This window comes from Oncorhynchus gorbuscha, linkage group LG09 (assembly GCF_021184085.1).
Source record: "Oncorhynchus gorbuscha isolate QuinsamMale2020 ecotype Even-year linkage group LG09, OgorEven_v1.0, whole genome shotgun sequence".
NCBI lineage: Eukaryota > Metazoa > Chordata > Actinopteri > Salmoniformes > Salmonidae > Oncorhynchus > Oncorhynchus gorbuscha.
Genome location: NC_060181.1, coordinates 93,649,914 through 93,668,998, shown reverse-complemented (window position 1 = coordinate 93,668,998; position 19,085 = coordinate 93,649,914). Strand labels below are relative to the sequence as shown.

The window sequence follows — 19,085 nt, the reverse complement described above, 5'->3', positions numbered from 1 at the left end:
CTTTGGGTTTATTCTACCACTGCAAGACCAGTTACAGCATCTCTTCCTTGTAACGGCGTTCGTCTGTTGAATGAAGAAAGTCGGACCAAAATGCAGCGTGTAGGTTACTCATGACTTTAATGAACAGAATAGCGGTACATGAAATAACTGAAATACAAAAACAACAGAACGGAACGTGAAACTAATTGCAGCCTATCTGGTGACTACAACACAGAGATAGGAACAAACACCCACAAAATACAAAGCGAAAGTCAGGCTACCTAAATACGGTTCCCAATCAGAGACAACGATAAGCACCTGACTCTGATTGAGAATCGCCTCAGGCAGCCAAGCCTAACTAGACACACCCCTAATCATACACAATCCCAATGCTAATAAAACCCCAATACGAAAAACAACATATAAACCCATGTCACACCCTGGCCTACCCAAACATATACCAAAAACACTAAATACAATGACCAAGGCGTGACAGAACCCCCCCCGCTAAGGTGCGGACTCCCGGACGCACCTCAAGAGCATAGGGAGGGTCTGGGTGGGCGTCTGTCCATGGTGGCGGTTCTGGCTCGGGACGTGGACTCCACTCCATAAATGTCCTAGTTCCTCCCCTTCGCATCCTAGGATAATCCACCTTCTCCGCCGACCATTGCCTAATAGTCCTCACCCAGATCCCCACATAACTGAGGAGCAGCACGGGACAGAGGGGCATCTCAGGACAGAGGGGCAGCTCGGGACAGAGGGGCAGCTCGGGACAGAGGGGCAGCTCGGGACAGAGGGGCAGCCCGGGACAGAGGGGCAGCTCGGTACTGAGGGGAAGCTCGGTACTGAGGGGAAGCCCGGTACTGAGGGGCAGCTCGTGGCTGGTTGTCTGGCCTGTCTGGTGGCTGGTTGTCTGGCCTGTCTGGTGGCTGGGTGTCTGGCCTGTCTGGTGGCTGGGTGTCTGGCCTGTCTGGTGGCTGGTTGTCTGGCCTGTCTGGTGGTTGGGTGTCTGGCCTGTCTGGTGGCTGGGTGTCTGGCCTGTCTGGTGGCTGGTTGTCTGGCCTGTCTGGTGGCTGGTTGTCTGGCCTGTCTGGTGGCTGGTTGTCTTGCCTGTCTGGTGGCTGGGTGTCTGGCCTGTCTGGTGGCTGGTTGTCTGGCCTGTCTGGTGGCTGGTTGTCTGGCCTGTCTGGTGGCTGGGTGTCTGGCCTGTCTGGTGGCTGGTTGTCTGGCCTGTCTGGTGGCTGGTTGTCTTGCCTGTCTGGTGGCTGGGTGTCTGGCCTGTCTGGTGGCTGGTTGTCTGGCCTGTCTGGTGGCTGGGTGTCTGGCCTGTCTGGTGGCTGGTTGTCTGGCCTGTCTGGTGGCTGGTTGTCTGGCCTGTCTGGTGGCTGGTCGTCTGGCCTGTCTGGTGGCTGGGTGTCTGGCCTGTCTGGTGGCTGGGTGTCTGGCCTGTCTGGTGACTGGGTGTCTGGCCTGTCTGGTGGCTGGGTGTCTGGCCTGTCTGGTGACTGGTTGTCTGGCCTGTCTGGTGACTGGTTGTCTGGCTGGCTGGATGTTGTTTGTTTACCTGATAATCCAAGACGTTGTGAAATATCACAAGACTAGTATAAAGATTATATTTTGGCTGATATTTTAATTTTAGTGGGTTTTTATTTTATTTTTTTCTAGTGTTTGTGAAGACAGCGTCTTCAGTATGCTTAGAGACGTTTCCAATCTTGTTTGAATTAAAATATTTACAATGAACCGTTTGGGCAACGCGGACGTCGCTCGCTGTTGTTACGTTGTGAAGTCTGCAGTGTCTGGATCACAAAGCTCAGGCAGCAGACATCACCGAGTCAGGTCATTGAGAAGTACAGGAGTCATTGTTGAGCAAAACATAAATACTTCACTGGGGGAGGCTGAAGCTATAAATATGGAATGGACGATCTGAAGCAAGGTAACGGGACCACACAATGTTTGTGTTTGATGTGATGTGTGTGTGTGTATGTGAGTGCTCATGTTTTGTGTGGTGTGTGTGGTGTGTGTGTGTGTGCACATGTTTTGTGTGTGTGTGTGTGTGTGTGTGTGTGTGTGTGTGTGTGTGTGTGTGTGTGTGTGTGTGTGTGTGTGTGTGTGTGTGTGTGTGTGTGTGTGTGTGTGTGTGTGTGTGTGTGTGTGCACATGAAGGTTTTTCCTGAACCTGTGTGTGTGTGAGGGAACATAACATGGGACTAAATCATGGTTTGGTTCTGTGTGTTTGCTTTCATTGGGCCATAATCACATGATCACATGACTTGTCTTCTGTCTCCATGGATTCAACTGTAACTAAGCACTACAGCTATGACATCATTTTTTGTGTGTGTGTGTGTGTGTGTGTGTGTGTGTGTGTGTGTGTGTGTGTGTGTGTGTGTGTGTGTGTGTGTGTGTGTGTGTGTGTGTGTGTGTGTGTGTGTGTGTGTGTGTGTGTGTGTGTGTGTGTGTGTGTGTGTGTGTGAGAATATTTGTTTTGATTCCCTTCTAGCTCACACTGTCAAGATCACTTGACTGGTCGTTGTTGTTGTCGCTCTCTCTCTGTCTATCTACTGTCTATGCTCTCTCTCTCGCGTTCTCTCGGCCTCCCCCTCTTCCTCACTCTGTCTCTCTGTCTCATTGTGTCTGCGTGTCTCCTGTAAAGCAGAAAGCAGAGAGAATTCGTTCAGCTTCTCGCGGAGCTCCAGTGTGTCCAGTATCAGCCGCGACACCAAGGAAGCGGTGACCACGCTGCAGTTCGGAGAGTCCTACGGTCGTAAAGGTGACTCCCTGCCCACCGCCTGCCTGTGGGCGGGCACCAGCCTGGGCGTGGTCCTCCTACTGCCCATATCCATCCCCACAGAGAAGGAGAGGCTGGAGGAGCCTGTCACCATGGGGCCCAGCGGTGAGCCTGCTCTGGGGGGTGAACGGCCTTGATGTGGCCTACATTAGCCTACTTTATTTTGATGTCTGAGCAATGACATTAGACATGATAGTAATGGAGAAATGACTGACTGTCTCACAGGGTTTGGGTGCTGAGGTTATTCATATGCTAATGGGGGTGTGATAATGGAATCTGTCAGCGCGTATTGTTTTCTGTCCTCCTACTGTCTCATTCTTTTCTGTCCTCCTACTGTTTCATTCTTCTCTGTCCTCCTACTGTCTCATTCTTCTCTGTCCTCCTACTGTCTCATTCTTCTCTGTCCTCCTACTGTCTCATTCTTCTCTGTCCTCCTACTGTCTCATTCTTCTCTGTCCTCCTACTGTCTCATTCTTTTCTGTCCTCCTACTGTCTCATTCTTCTCTGTCCTCCTACTGTCTCATTCTTCTCTGTCCTCCTACTGTCTCATTCCTCTCTGACATATAATTGTAGATCCATAAGACATATAGTTGTAGATCGAGAAGACATATAGGTGTAGATCCAGAAGACATATAGTTTTAGATCCAGAAGACATATAGTTGTAGATCCAGAAGACATATAGTTGTAGATCCAGAAGACATATAGTTGTGTCCAAATATATTGGCACGCTTGCACTTTTCTTGAATCATTCCTTAATTAAATATTTTATTGTAAAATAAATTGAAATTGGATTTTAAAAAATACTTTGGTTCTCTACACATTGCTACTGGATTTTCAAAAATTTGGATACAATTTAATGTTTTTATTTTGTAAACAAAGACGAATAGCATGGACCAAATGATTGGCACCCGGTGCTAATACTTGATTGCACAGACTTTGGTCAAGACTGCCGACAAACAGTTGTTGTAGCCGACTGAGCCTGCTGCACCTTTCTGCTAGCGACTGAGCCTGCTGCACCTTTCTGCTAGCGACTGAGCCTGCTGCACCTTTCTGCTAGCGACTGAGCCTGCTGCACCTTTCTGCTAGCGACTGAGCCTGCTGCACCTTTCTGCTAGCGACTGAGCCTGCTGCACCTTTCTGCTAGCGACTGAGCCTGCTGCACCTTTCTGCTAGCGACTGAGCCTGCTGCACCTTTCTGCTAGCGACTGAGCCTGCTGCACCTTTCTGCTAGCGACTGAGCCTGCTGCACCTTTCTGCTAGCGACTGAGCCTGCTGCACCTTTCTGCTAGCGACTGAGCCTGCTGCACCTTTCTGCTAGCAACTGAGCCTGCTGCACCTTTCTGCTAGCGACTGAGCCTGCTGCACCTTTCTGCTAGCAAGTTGAACCACTTTTACGGCCAGGAAACTGCTCAAATACTTTGTTTGAGGGGTGCAACCTTTGGAGGTTGTTGTCGAGCTGGAACCACAACCTTTAACAGAGATCCAGTTTTTGGACACTGATCATTGCACTCCAAAACACCTTGATAATCTGCTGATTTCATGATGTCTTGCACATGTTCAGGAGGCAGCAAACACTTAATTTGGTCGTTTGGTAAACATAGGAAGACCCCACTGCTGAAGGAGACACAAGAACGCCTGATTTAAACTAAACAAACCTAAGTCCTGGAGGAAAATCCTCTGTGGACCAATTAAACAAAATTGAAGCTCTTTGGCAATTCAGATCAGTTCACTGACGTCTAAATGAAGAACGACATCCAAATTAATGCTGTACAACCAAGCAGCTCCGGTGTCAATCATTTTCTTTATGCCGTTAGTCTTTATTTTCTAAATTAAAATTGAAAACAGAAGTTTACGAAACTAAAGTTGGTTCTGCAATGTTGACAATCGAGTGGTAAGTTTTACAACATTTTTTAAATCTTATTTGAGAACAAATAGGGAATCATTTTAAGGAAAGTGCCAATAGGGGGCCAATATTTTTGGCCACGGTTGTATATAGACATCTATTATACATTTGAGTACAGCCATAATGATGACACTACAATGTATTTGTTTGCTGTGCATCTATTAGGATACCCAAAATAGGAGCTTTTGCATAACATCACATGAATGTGTTATAGATCCACTACATGACCAACAGAATGTGGAAACCTGGTCGTCAAACATCTCATTCTAAAATCGTGGGCATTAATATGGAGTTAAACCCCCCCACCCCCCACGCTGCTATAACAGCCTCCACCTTTCTGGGAAGACTTTCCTCTAGATGTTGGAACATTGCTGCTATAACAGTCTCCACTCTTCTGGGAAGGCTTTCCACTAGATGTTGGAACATTGCTGCTATAACAGCCTCTACTCTTCTGGGAAGGCTTTCCACTAGATGTTGGAACATTGCTGCGGGGACTTGCTTCCAGTCTGCCACAAGAGCATTAGTGAGGTCGGGCACTGATGTTGGGTGATTAGACCTGGCCTGCAGTCGGCGTTCAAATTCATTCCACAGGTTTTTTTTGAAGGGGTTGATGTCAGGCCAGTCAAGTGTTCCCACACCGATCTCGAAAAACCATTTCAGTATGGACCTCACTTTGTGCACAGGGGAACTGTCATTCTGAAACAGGAAAGGGCCTTCCCCAAACTGTTTCCTCAAAGTTGGAAGCACAGAATTCTCTAGAATGTCATTATATGCTATAGCGATAAGATTTCCCTTCACTGGAACTAAGGGGCCCGAAACATAAAAAACAGCCCCAGACCATTACTCCTCCTTCACCAAACTTCACAGTTCATCACTCCAGAGAACGTGTTTCCACTGCTCCAGAGTCCAATGGCGGCGAGCTTTACACCACTCCAGCCAACGCTTGTCACTGTGCATGGTGATCTTAGGCGTGTGTACGGCGGCTCGTCCGTCCGTGAAAACCCATTTCATGAAGTGCCCGACAAACAGTTATTGTGCTGATGTAGCTTCCAGAGGCCGGTTGGAAGTCGGTAGTGAGCGGTGCAGATGATTTTTAGGTGCTACGTGCTTTAGCATTCGGCGGTGTGATTTTATACACCTCGTCAGCACCGGCTTTGGCTGAAATTTGCCCAATCCACCAGTTTGAAGTTGTGTCCACATACTTTTGTATTTAGACTATATATATATATATATAGTCTATCAGCTATAGATCTATTTAATTAACTTTCAATAATGTGGTGTGGATCTCTTATAACACGTTCGTGAAATTATTGTAGAAATCAAATCTAATGTTATTTGTGACATGCTTGGTAAACAACAGTGAAATGCTTACTTACCGGCCCTTCCCTTCCCAATGCAGAGAGAAAGAAAGTAGAGAAACAATAGAAAAGTTATAATAAATACACAATGAGTAACGATGACTTGGTTATATACACAGGGTACCAGGTAATAACATGGTTATATACACAGGGTACCAGGTAATAACATGGTTATATACACAGGGTACCAGGTAATAACATGGCTATATACACAGGGTACCAGGTAATAACATGGTTATATACACAGGGTACCAGGTAATAACATGGTTATATACACAGGGTACCAGGTAATAACATGGTATATACACAGGGTACCAGGTAATAACATGGTTATATACACAGGGTACCAGGTAATAACATGGTTATATACCAGGGTACCAGGTAATAACATGGTTATATACACAGGGTACCAGGTAATAACATGGTTATATACACTGGGTACCAGGTAATAACATGGTTATATACACAGGGTACCAGGTAATAACATGGTTATATACACAGGGTACCAGGTAATAACATATATACACTGGGTACCAGGTAATAACATGGTTATATACACAGGGTACCAGGTAATAACATGGTTATATACACTGGGTACCAGGTAATAACATGGTTATATACACAGGGTACCAGGTAATAACATGGTTATATACACAGGGTACCAGGTAATAACATGGTTATATACACTGGGTACCAGGTAATAACATGGTTATATACACAGGCTACCAGGTAATAACATGGTTATATACCAGGTAATAACATGGTTATATACACAGGGTACCAGGTAATAACATGGTTATATACACAGGGTACCAGGTAATAACATGGTTATATACACAGGGTACCAGGTAATAACATGGTTATATACACAGGGTACCAGGTAATAACATGGTTATATACACTGGGTACCAGGTAATAACATGGTTATATACACAGGGTACCAGGTAATAACATGGTTATATACATGGTTATATACACAGGGTACCAGGTAATAACATGGTTATATACACAGGGTACCAGGTAATAACATGGTTATATACACAGGGTACCAGGTAATAACATGGCTATATACACTGGGTACCAGGTAATAACATGGTTATATACACAGGGTACCAGGTAATAACATGGTTATATACACTGGGTACCAGGTAATAACATGGTTATATACACAGGGTACCAGGTAATAACATGGTTATATACACAGGGTACCAGGTAATAACATGGTTATATACACAGGGTACCAGGTAATAACATGGTTATATACACTGGGTACCAGGTAATAACATGGTTATATACACAGGGTACCAGGTAATAACATGGTTATATACACTGGGTACCAGGTAATAACATGGTTATATACACTGGGTACCAGGTAATAACATGGTTATATACACAGGGTACCAGGTAATAACATGGTTATAGACACAGGGTACCAGGTAATAACATGGTTATAGACACAGGGTACCAGGTAATAACATGGTTATAGACACAGGGTACCAGGTAATAACATGGTTATATACACAGGGTACCAGGTAATAACATGGTTATATACACAGGGCACCAGGTAATAACATGGTTATATACACTGGGTACCAGGTAATAACATGGTTATATACACAGGGTACCAGGTAAACATGGTTATATACACAGGGCACCAGGTAATAACATATACACAGGGTACCAGGTAATAACATGGTTATATACACAGTGTACCAGGTAATAACATGGTTATATACACAGGGTACCAGGTAATAACATGGTTATATACACAGGGTACCAGGTAATAACATGGTTATATACACTGGGTACCAGGTAATAACATGGTTATATACACAGGGTACCAGGTAATAACATGGTTATATACACAGGGTAATAACATGGTTATATACACAGGGTACCAGGTAATAACATGGTTATATACACAGGGTACCAGGTAATAACATGGTTATATACACAGTGTACCAGGTAATAACATGGTTATATACACAGGGTACCAGGTAATAACATGGTTATATACACAGGGTACCAGGTAATAACATGGTTATATACACAGGGTACCAGGTAATAACATGGTTATATACACTGGGTACCAGGTAATAACATGGCTATATACACTGGGTACCAGGTAATAACATGGTTATATACACAGTGTACCAGGTAATAACATGGTTATATACACTGGGTACCAGGTAATAACATGGCTATATACACTGGGTACCAGGTAATAACATGGTTATATACACAGGGTACCAGGTAATAACATGGTTATATACACAGGGTACCAGGTAATAACATGGTTATATACACTGGGTACCAGGTAATAACATGGTTATATACACAGGGTACCAGGTAATAACATGGTTATATACACAGGGTACCAGGTAATAACATGGTTATATACACAGGGCACCAGGTAATAACATGGTTATATACACAGTGTACCAGGTAATAACATGGCTATATACACTGGGTACCAGGTAATAACTTGGCTATATACACAGGGTACCAGGTAATAACATGGCTATATACACAGGGTACCAGGTAATAACGTGGTTATATACACAGTGTACCAGGTAATAACATGGTTATATACACAGGGTACCAGGTAATAACATGGTTATATACACAGGGTACCAGGTAATAACATGGTTATATACACAGGGTACCAGGTAATAACATGGTTATATACACTGGGTACCAGGTAATAACATGGCTATATACACTGGGTACCAGGTAATAACATGGCTATATACACTGGGTACCAGGTAATAACATGGCTATATACACTGGGTACCAGGTAATAACATGGCTATATACACTGGGTACCAGGTAATAACATGGCTATATACACTGGGTACCAGGTAATAACATGGTTATATACACAGGGTACCAGGTAATAACATGGTTATATACACTGGGTACCAGGTAATAACTTGGTTATATACACTGGGTACCAGGTAATAACTTGGTTATATACACAGGGTACCAGGTAATAACGTGGTTATATACACAGGGTTCCAGGTAATAACATGGCTATATACACTGGGTACCAGGTTATAACTTGGCTATACACTGGGTACCAATACCGAGGTAATTGAAGTAGGTATGTACATATAACTAGGATGAAAGTGACGAGGCAACAGGATAGATAATAAACAGTAGCAGCAGTGTGTGATGACTTAGTGTAGAAAGGGTCAATGCAGATTGTCCAGGTAGCTATTTGGTTAACTATTTAACAGTCTCAAGGCTTGGGGGTAGAAGCTGTTCAGTAATCATTAACCTGCCTGCAGGTATCCTGGGACAATGTCACATAGATGATGCTTACCTATCATTTACAGCTGTAAGCCCTATACACTACATGATCTATGTGCTGTCTGTTGTTAGCTATTTGGTTAACGATTGAACTAACTGTTTAGAAGTCTGATGGCGTGGGGGCAGAACCTGTTCATTACACATTCAGTGTAATGAATGAATTATGGTTTATGTAGTGAGGGTCAATTGTTACCAAAACAACACCCCCCCGCTAGGTACCGTCCTGATGCTGAAGGGCTCAGTGCTAAGCTTTTCCTTCCTGGACTGTGGGGGCACCCTTATCCAGAGTCCCTACGAGGTATGGCGGGAACCTAACGTCCCCGAGGACCCCGACGAGCCCCGCAGGCGCAAGCTGGTCAACTTATCCCCGCTGTCTTCCCAGGAGGCATGTGGGGACGGTCACCTGGCCGTGGTGTGTTCTGAGAAACAGGCCAAGGTCATCCTCATGCCTACCCAGGCCGTCCTGTTCACACACAACGTCACAGAGTCTTCCTTCCTCCTGCGGGCCGACGTCGTCTCCGTCTGCAACAGCGTCTGCCTGGCCTGCTTCTGCGCCAACGGACACGTCATGACCCTCAGGTTTACAGTCTGTTTGTCTCTGTTACGAAGCTGTCTTGGTTGTGTACCCTTGATGACAACTCATTGAAGGAAAAAAGTTTTTAAAAATAACTTCTACGACGATGACGACTAGTACCCCCCTTTCAGAGTGTTGTTGTTTCTGTTGTCGTCTCCTCCCAGTTTGCCCAGTCTGAGACTCCTAATGGATACTAACTACTTTCCCCTGACGGACATGCGTATCGCCCGTACCTTCGTCTTCACCAACGGCGGTCAAGCTCTGTACCTGAGCTCTCCTACAGAGATACAACGCATCGCATACAGCCAAGAGATGACGGACAACCTGCAGGTCAGCAAACCGTCTGTCTGTCTGTCTGTCTGTCTGTCTGTCTGTCTGTCTGTCTGTCTGTCTGTCTGTCTGTCTGTCTGTCTGTCTGTCTGTCTGTCTGTCTGTCTGTCTGTCTGTCTGTCTGTCTGTCTGTCTGTCTGTCTGTCTGTCTGTCTGTCTGTCTGTCTGTCTGTCTGTCTGTCGTGACAATGGCCCTTGAAATGAAACGTCACACTTGTCATGTGTGGTTTCAGCTCCACTGTGCTGAATCCATGGTGGAGTTTGTGTGTGCGTGTGCGTGAGTGCGTGAGTGTGAGTGTGTGTGTATGTGTGAGTGTGTGCGTGCTTGTGTGTGTGCGTGTGCGTGAGTGTGAGTGTGTGTGTGCTCCAGCTCGACATGCAGCCTCTCTACCAGCGGTAACTGAACGTGCTGCATAACCACACTGCCATCTGCTGGCAGAGTAAAACACCACCACTGTTATTCTTCTCAGCGAGCTTCCTTTTCAAATTGTCTGTCTGTCCGTCCGTCCGTCTGTCTGTGTGTGTGTTAATATATGTGGTGTGTTGTTTCAGGACATGCTGGGGGAGCTGTTCACTCCTATAGAAGCACCAGAGGCCCAGAACCAAGGATTCCTCAAGGGATTCTTCGGAGGCAACGCCCAGACCTTCGACAGAGACGAGCTGTGTAGGTCACATTCTAGATGTTGTGTGTTTTAGTGTATGTTGTTTGTGTTTAGCAGTGAGACATAGTGTGAAAGACCATTTTGTGAGAGACAGTTTGTGAGAGATCATTTGTGGGAGACAGTTTGTGGGAGACAATTTGTGAGAGACATGTTGGTATTACAGACTCAGTCAGGGACACGTTGAAAATGTCAGTGAAGACACTTTCCAGTTGGTCAGCGCATGCCCGGAGCACACGTCCTGGTAATCCGTCTGGCCCCGCGGCCTTGTGAATGTTGACCTGTTTAAAGGTCTTACTCACATTGGCTACGGAGAGCGTGATAACACAGTCGTCGGAACAGCTGGTGCTCTCATGCATGCTTCAGTGTTGCTTAGAAGTTATTTAGCTCATCTGGTAGGCTCGTGTCACTGGGCAGCTCGCGGCTGTGCTTCCCTTTGTAGTCTGTAATAGTTTGCAAGCCCTGACACATCCGACGAGCGTTTGAGCCGGTGTAGTCCTGTATTGACGCTTTGCCTGTTTGATGGTTCGTCGGAGGGCATAGCAGGATTTCTTGTAACCGTCTGGGTTAGAGTCCCGCGCCTTGAAAGCGGAGGCTCTATCCTTTAGCTCAGTCCGTCCGTCCGTCCGTCCGTCCTTCCGTCCGTCCGTGAGACTGTCTCTCTCTCTCTCTCTCTCTCTCTCTCTCTCTCTCTCTCTCTCTCTCTCTCTCTCTCTCTCTCTCTCTCTCTCTCTCTCACACACTATACCTCTTCTCTTCTATCCCCCTCGTCTCCTCTGTAGTTGGGGAGGCAGCAGCGGGAAAGGCCTCTCGGAGCCTGGCCCAGCACATCCCTGGTCCAATGGGATTGGAAAACGTGAGGGCTGCAGCCGGCGGGGTGGTGGGGGACCTGGCCCGAGCCCGCATCGCCTTGGAGCAGAGAGGAGAGAGACTGGGAGAGCTGGAGGAACGCACCACCCTCATGATGAAAAGTGCAGAGACGTTCTCAACACACGCCCACCAGGTACGGCTCAGCCAGCCAGCTAGTGATTGTGTGATGGAGAAACATGGGGAAATGAAAAGGTGTAGTAAAGTTATACTTCCTCTCTGTCTCTGTTCTATCTGTTCTCTACAGGTAATGCTGAAACACAAGGACAAGAAATGGTATCAACTTTAAAGTAGGACAGCGGGCCACGACTGCTGCTGCTTTGCTGGGACATGGACCATCACTCTACAGATGAGAGAGAGACAGAGAGAAATGACTTTGTATTTATGGGCCTCTCTGTAGGACGTCTGTACATCATTGTCACAAGACTTGGACAGAGGGCGGTCACTGAGATGGACACAGACCAGGAAGTAAGTTGGTAAGACAGGGGAACCCAGGAAGTGGATGATGACATCAGTGTGCGTGTGGGTGGGTTACCCAGATCTTGCTGTGTAGATACTCTTAACGTTATGAAACCAACAAGACTGAATTAAACAAAATGGATGACTACTGATAACATACAACTGCCATGTCAAAAGGCAGCATGCTACTGTAAGAAATAATACATATAAAATGTATTGAATAATATAATATAAACAAAAGAATGTGTGATTTCAAAAATAATAATACTTTTTGAAATATTTAAAAAAATATATATATAAAAATGAAAATGTATACTTGCATTGTTATAAAGCCAAAAGTGTTTTGTGTTGTCTTCTTTATATATATATATATCAAATTCTTTATCTCTTTAGGTTTTCTGAACACATATCGTTGAGGTATCATCACTTTATTTTACCAATATTGTACTCGTGATGATATTTGTGTGCCGTCAGTTCTCTGGGGTCTAAACAGTGAGAGAAACAAAACACGAGTCTTTCAAAACGTATCACTACACACATTGAGAGACGTATCACTACACACACTGAGAGACGTATCACTACACACACTGAGAGACGTATCACTACACACACTGAGAGACGTATCACTACACACACTGAGTGACGTATCACTACACACATTGAGAGACGTATCACTACACACACTGAGAGACGTATCACTACACACACTGAGAGACGTATCACTACACACATTGAGAGACGTATCACTACACACACTGAGAGACGTATCACTACACACATTGAGAGACGTATCACTACACACATTGAGAGACGTATCACTACACACATTGAGAGACGTATCACTACACACACTGAGAGACGTATCACTACACACACTGAGAGACGTATCACTACACACACTGAGAGACGTATCACTACACACATTGAGAGACGTATCACTACACACATTGAGAGACGTATCACTACACACATTGAGAGACGTATCACTACACACACTGAGAGACGTATCACTACACACACTGAGAGACGTATCACTACACACACTGAGAGACGTATCACTACACACACTGAGAGACGTATCACTACACACACTGAGAGACGTATCACTACTCACACTGAGAGACGTATCACTACACACACTGAGAGACGTATCACTACACACACACTGAGAGACGTATCACTACACACACTGAGAGACGTATCACTACACACACTGAGAGACGTATCACTACACACACTGAGAGACGTATCACTACACACACTGAGAGACGTATCACTACACACACTGAGAGACGTATCACCACACACACTGAGAGACGTATCACTACACACATTGAGAGACGTATCACTACACACATTGAGAGACGTATCACTACACACATTGAGAGACGTATCACTACACACATTGAGAGACGTATCACTACACACATTGAGAGGTATCACTACACACATTGAGTGACGTATCACTACACACATTGAGAGACGTATCACTACACACACTGAGAGACGTATCACTACACACACTGAGAGACGTATCACTACACACACTGAGAGACGTATCACTACACACACTGAGAGACGTATCACTACACACACTGAGAGACGTATCACTACACACATTGAGAGACGTATCACTACACACATTGAGAGACGTATCACTACACACACTGAGAGACGTATCACTACTCACACTGAGAGACGTATCACTACACACATTGAGAGACGTATCACTACACACATTGAGAGACGTATCACTACACACATTGAGAGACGTATCACTACACACATTGAGAGACGTATCACTACACACACTGAGAGACGTATCACTACACACATTGAGAGACGTATCACTACACACATTGAGAGACGTATCACTACACACATTGAGAGACGTATCACTACACACATTGAGAGACGTATCACTACACACATTGAGAGACGTATCACTACACACACTGAGAGACGTATCACTACACACATTGAGAGACGTATCACTACACACATTCTGAACCACTACATTTCACCAACATTAATTTAATTCTGTTTGGGTGTTTGCTACTGACTTGACCTGTTAGCTAAAAAAATATATATACATTTCAGCCACATGATGGGAATAGATGTGTAATGTGTGAATGGTAATAAGTTGTGTTGGCTGAGGGGCCGTGGTGATAGTGGTCTATATTGGCTGAGGGGCCGTGGTGATAGTGGTCTATATTGGCTGAGGGAGGGGCCGTGGTGATAGTGGTCTATATTGGCTGAGGGGCCGTGGTGATAGTGGTTTGTTTTGGCTGAGGGGCCCGTGGTGATAGTGGTTTGTTTTGGCTGAGGGGCCCGTGTTGATAGTGGTGTGTGTTGGCTGAGGGGCCCATGGTGACAGTGGTGTGTGTTGGCTGAGGGCCCGTGGTGATAGTTGTCTATATTGGCTGAGGGGCCGTGGTGATAGTGGTCTATATTGGCTGAGGGACCGTGGTGGTAGTGGTCTATATTGGCTGAGGGACCGTGGTGATAGTAGCCTGTTATTAAGTGTGTTTATATTTATAATAAAAATATATTATTCACGTGCCATATAATCAATACTGGCTAAGCCCTTTACTTTAAACTAGCAAAGAGTTTGTCTATGTGGTAATAATGATGTTTGCTGTAGATGAGATTGGGTGAGACCAGCTTTTCAGTCTGGTCATTGATGGGTCGTCTTTCGTTGTCAACTGAGTTTCCGGTTCTTTTGACAGAATTCTGATATTCTTCTTCTTTTTTTTCCCCCTGTGTTGTTTTGTTGGTGTTTTGTGTCGTTCTTCACTGGAAATGTTCTGCCTGACTTTGTCTTATTGTGTATGAGTTTGTTGAGTCATTGAGTGACTCAAACACGCCCATGTAAAGACCAAAAAAAAAACATACTCTTTCTTCTGCCTGAAAGCAACTCAACTTGAATGAAGCTCACGGACGGAGGAGTGTATCATCAACATGTTATTGTGGATGGCTGGGAGTGTCTCAGGACTGGTACTCTTTTTTTAAAATAAGAGTAAGCCTAGCTAGAAGAATTTGAGTTACAGTCTGGTCCATTTAAACACTACCAGCAATCCAGAACAGAGGCATCCTTCGTTCGGTGCGTTTGTCTGCTGGATCCAGTCTGGTACTAGCCTACCGTCGTCAGCCTTGCTGTGTCAGTCGTCATTGGCACCTGTAGTATACAGGCCTTCTATGTCACATATAAGGAATTCAGACTGGTATGAATTTGAAGCAAATATATTTATATGCTTTTGTTCTACTTGTATTTTTGTCTTGATGACCTTAAATGTATCCCATCTTACCCTGTAGTGGATGGTGGTAGCCTCTTCTCTCCTAAAGATTGTTCTATGATATCGTGTTACTGTTGTTGTTGTTGTTGTTGTACAAGTCAATAAATGTACACGTAACACTGACAAATCCTCACTGGTCAAAAAATGACATGAAAACACCATTGTTTGTTTTTTGTTGTTGTTTTTTCAGGTTCTAAGTGTTATGTTTGTATTTTCAAATAATACACAAGTCAAAATGATTGTTATGACCACAACAAACCCTAACAATCCCTCACCATCCCTCACCATCCCTCACCATCCCTCACCATCCCTCACCATCCCTCACCGATGCTAAAATGTCCGACAATGTCCACCTATGTCTACCAATGTCCACCAATGTCCACCTATGTCCACCTATGTCCACCTATGTCCACCAATGTCCACCAATGTCCACCTATGTCCACCTATGTCCAACAATGTCCAACAATGTCCACCTATGTCCAACAATGTCCAACAATGTCCACCAGTGTCCACCTATGTCCAACAATGTCCACCTATGTCCAACAATGTCCACCTATGTCCACCTATGTCCGACAATGTCCACCTATGTCCACCTATGTCCACCTATGTCCACCTATGTCCGACAATGTCCACCAGTGTCCACCTATGTCCACCTATGTCCACCTATGTCCGACAATGTCCACCAGTGTCCACCTATGTCCACCAATGTCCACCTATGTCCACCTATGTCCGACAATGTCCACCAGTGTCCACCTATGTCCACCCTGCCCTGAACCACAGAAGGATTGTTACCATGACCATACAGTCACCATTCTCCCACAAAATATGTTACACAACAACAATATAGCCCACACACACACACACACACACACACACACACACACACACACACACACACACACACACACACACACACACACACACACACACACACACACACACACACACACACACACACACACACACACACACACACACACACACACACACACACACACACACAAAAACCTGCACTATCTCTATTAGTTTGACTCTGCTTCTTCTCAGGCTAGTGAGACATTCCTGTTGGAAAGACAACCTACTGTGCTGAGAGCCAGTCAGTCCCACAGCGTTGGATACTAAAGTATTGCTACTACAGTACATGGTGGCCTTTACAGGCTAATGAGAAGGACATTGTTCATAACTGAGTGTGGTTGTCATAGAAATATAGTCTATAGATTATGTCTCAGTATTTACTTTACTGTCCATTAGGTTTGTGTTTGAGTTAGTAACAGTGCAGTTAACTTCAATGGCTGAGAAAAAATAAACATATTCTACTGATTGACAAACAGGGTGTTTTTGTATGTTTTTTGAGGGAGGGGGATTTTCTATCAACTGTACAACAACAACCCTCGTTTCGATGATTGTTTTTCTGTAGACGCTGTTTTACCTACCTGTTTAATGAACTATGGTTCTGTCCGATGTCACTGGAACCCCATTGGTCCAAACAAACGGTTTGGTTTCCAAGACAACCGTTCTTGGTCCAAACAAACAAACAAACAAACAAACGGTTTGGTTTCCAAGACAACCGTTTGGTTCTTTTCTCAACAATGGCAGTAAAAGTGTGTCTTGTTTAAATGGATTCTACCACCTGTTGACCTTGTTGATATTATAGTAGGGTATTAGAGAGGACTGAAGAATAAAAGAATAATAACTGAAAATGTTTTTGTTTTTTTGTTGTTGATGCAAATGTAACAATGGGAAATAAACATTGTTTGATGTACACACCAGATAACACTGTACTGCTTTGTTACCCAGTCTAACTTTGTGTGAAATACTGCTACATACTAAGTACATCGGAGCCGTAACTATCGTAGGGAACGGCAGGGTTGGGAAACAGAGTTGGACAGGTCCCAGAGTGCTGTGGTTAGATCTGGTAACCAGGTAAAATCTCTGACCTTATACGATATGACATCTGACATCTGTTGGAAAAAAAAGCTTTCATATGGTATATAATGAAACCAGAGTTATTCTAATCAGCTCACATAGTTTTAAAAAAAACTCTTGGGAAAAACTCCTGGCCTTGGGGAGGATGAAATCTCTGTCAAAACTGCAGTGACCTGGTACTGTCCATATGAATATATATTTAGAAAAATGACTTTTCCCTATACAGACACAGAGAATGCCCACAATAGGCCTCGCTTGTTTACAGGCATGATAGCTGTACGTTTAGTTTATGGTTGACACAGCTCGTTTGCCATTAGCCAATTGGCGTTTCTCAATGAGTTCAAAAAACATGTGAATGCATCCAACTGGTAATGATCACCATCCCACTTGGTTATGAACGTAGCATAAATGTGTCTGGTCTTTCCCTACCTGTCTGGTCCAATTAGCTTCCCGCCCATAAATGTGTCTGGTCTTTCCTTACCTGTCTGGTCCAATTAGCTTCCCGCCCATAAATGTGTCTGGTCTTTCCCTACCTGTCTGGTCCAATTAGCTTCCCGCCCATAAATGTGTCTGGTCTTTCCCTACCTGTCTGGTCCAATTAGCTTCCCGCCCATAAATGTGTCTGGTCTTTCCCTACCTGTCTGGTCCAATTAGCTTCCCGCCCATAAATGTGTCTGGTCTTTCCCTACCTGTCTGGTCCAATTAGCTTCCCGCCCATAAATGTGTCTGGTCTTTCCCTACCTGTCTGGTCCAATTAGCTTCCCGCCCATAAATGTGTCTGGTCTTTCCTTACCTGTCTGGTCCAATTAGCTTCCCGCCCATAAATGTGTCTGGTCTTTCCCTACCTGTCTGGTCCAATTAGCTTCCCGCCCATAAATGTGTCTGGTCTTTCCCTACCTGTCTGGTCCAATTAGCTTCCCGCCCATAAATGTGTCTGGTCTTTCCCTACCTGTCTGGTCCAATTAGCTTCCCGCCCATAAATGTGTCTGGTCTTTCCCTACCTGTCTGGTCCAATTAGCTTCCCGCCCATAAATGTGTCTGGTCTTTCCCTACCTGTCTGGTCCAATTAGCTTCCCGCCCATAAATGTGTTTGGTCTTACCCTACCTGTCTGGTCCAATTAGCTTCCCGCCCATAAATGTGTTTGGTCTTACCCTACCTGTCTGGTCCAATTAGCTTCCCGCCCTACTTTCATTCTTCAACGCAGATGTAGTGGAAGCAACCAATACGATGGCCAACCTTGCCTGTCTGCCTGTAAAGAACCTCTTCCGAATTCAGACCATGATTTTGTACGTGTGTCAGCATGTTTTATCAGAAACTTTACAAGATAACAATGTGACAGCGACAACAGCGAAACAGATAGAAATACTCTGTTTTTTGTGAGTAAACAGTTCATTCGGAAAGTATTCAAACCCCTTTTCCACATTTTGTTACAGCCTTATTCTAAAATGGACGGAATACATTTTCCCCTCATAAATCTACACACCAAGCATCATAATGACAAAGCGAAAAGAGGTTTTTAGAAATTTGAACTAATTTATAAATAAATGTTCGGAACGTTTTTCTTTGAGACTCTAAATTGAGCTCAGATGCATCCTGTTTCCGTTGGTCATCCTTGAGATGTTTCCACAACTTGATT

General features: G+C 44.6%; 1 protein-coding gene across 2 annotated transcripts in view; it reads left to right on the top strand.

Annotated features, from left to right (window-relative positions):
- Positions 1–12,530, top strand: part of LOC124044278 (syntaxin-binding protein 5-like) — a 233,068-nt gene extending 220,538 nt beyond the window's left edge. For both annotated transcript variants that reach the window (XM_046363921.1, XM_046363920.1), the window contains 6 exons: positions 2,633–2,869; positions 9,553–9,916; positions 10,076–10,241; positions 10,794–10,905; positions 11,683–11,903; positions 12,015–12,530. In XM_046363921.1, the coding sequence (XP_046219877.1) occupies positions 2,633–2,869; positions 9,553–9,916; positions 10,076–10,241; positions 10,794–10,905; positions 11,683–11,903; positions 12,015–12,056 (1,142 nt within the window). In that variant the 3' untranslated portion in view covers positions 12,057–12,530. The remainder of the gene's footprint in view (positions 1–2,632; positions 2,870–9,552; positions 9,917–10,075; positions 10,242–10,793; positions 10,906–11,682; positions 11,904–12,014) is intronic.
- The last annotated feature ends 6,555 nt before the right edge of the window (positions 12,531–19,085 follow it).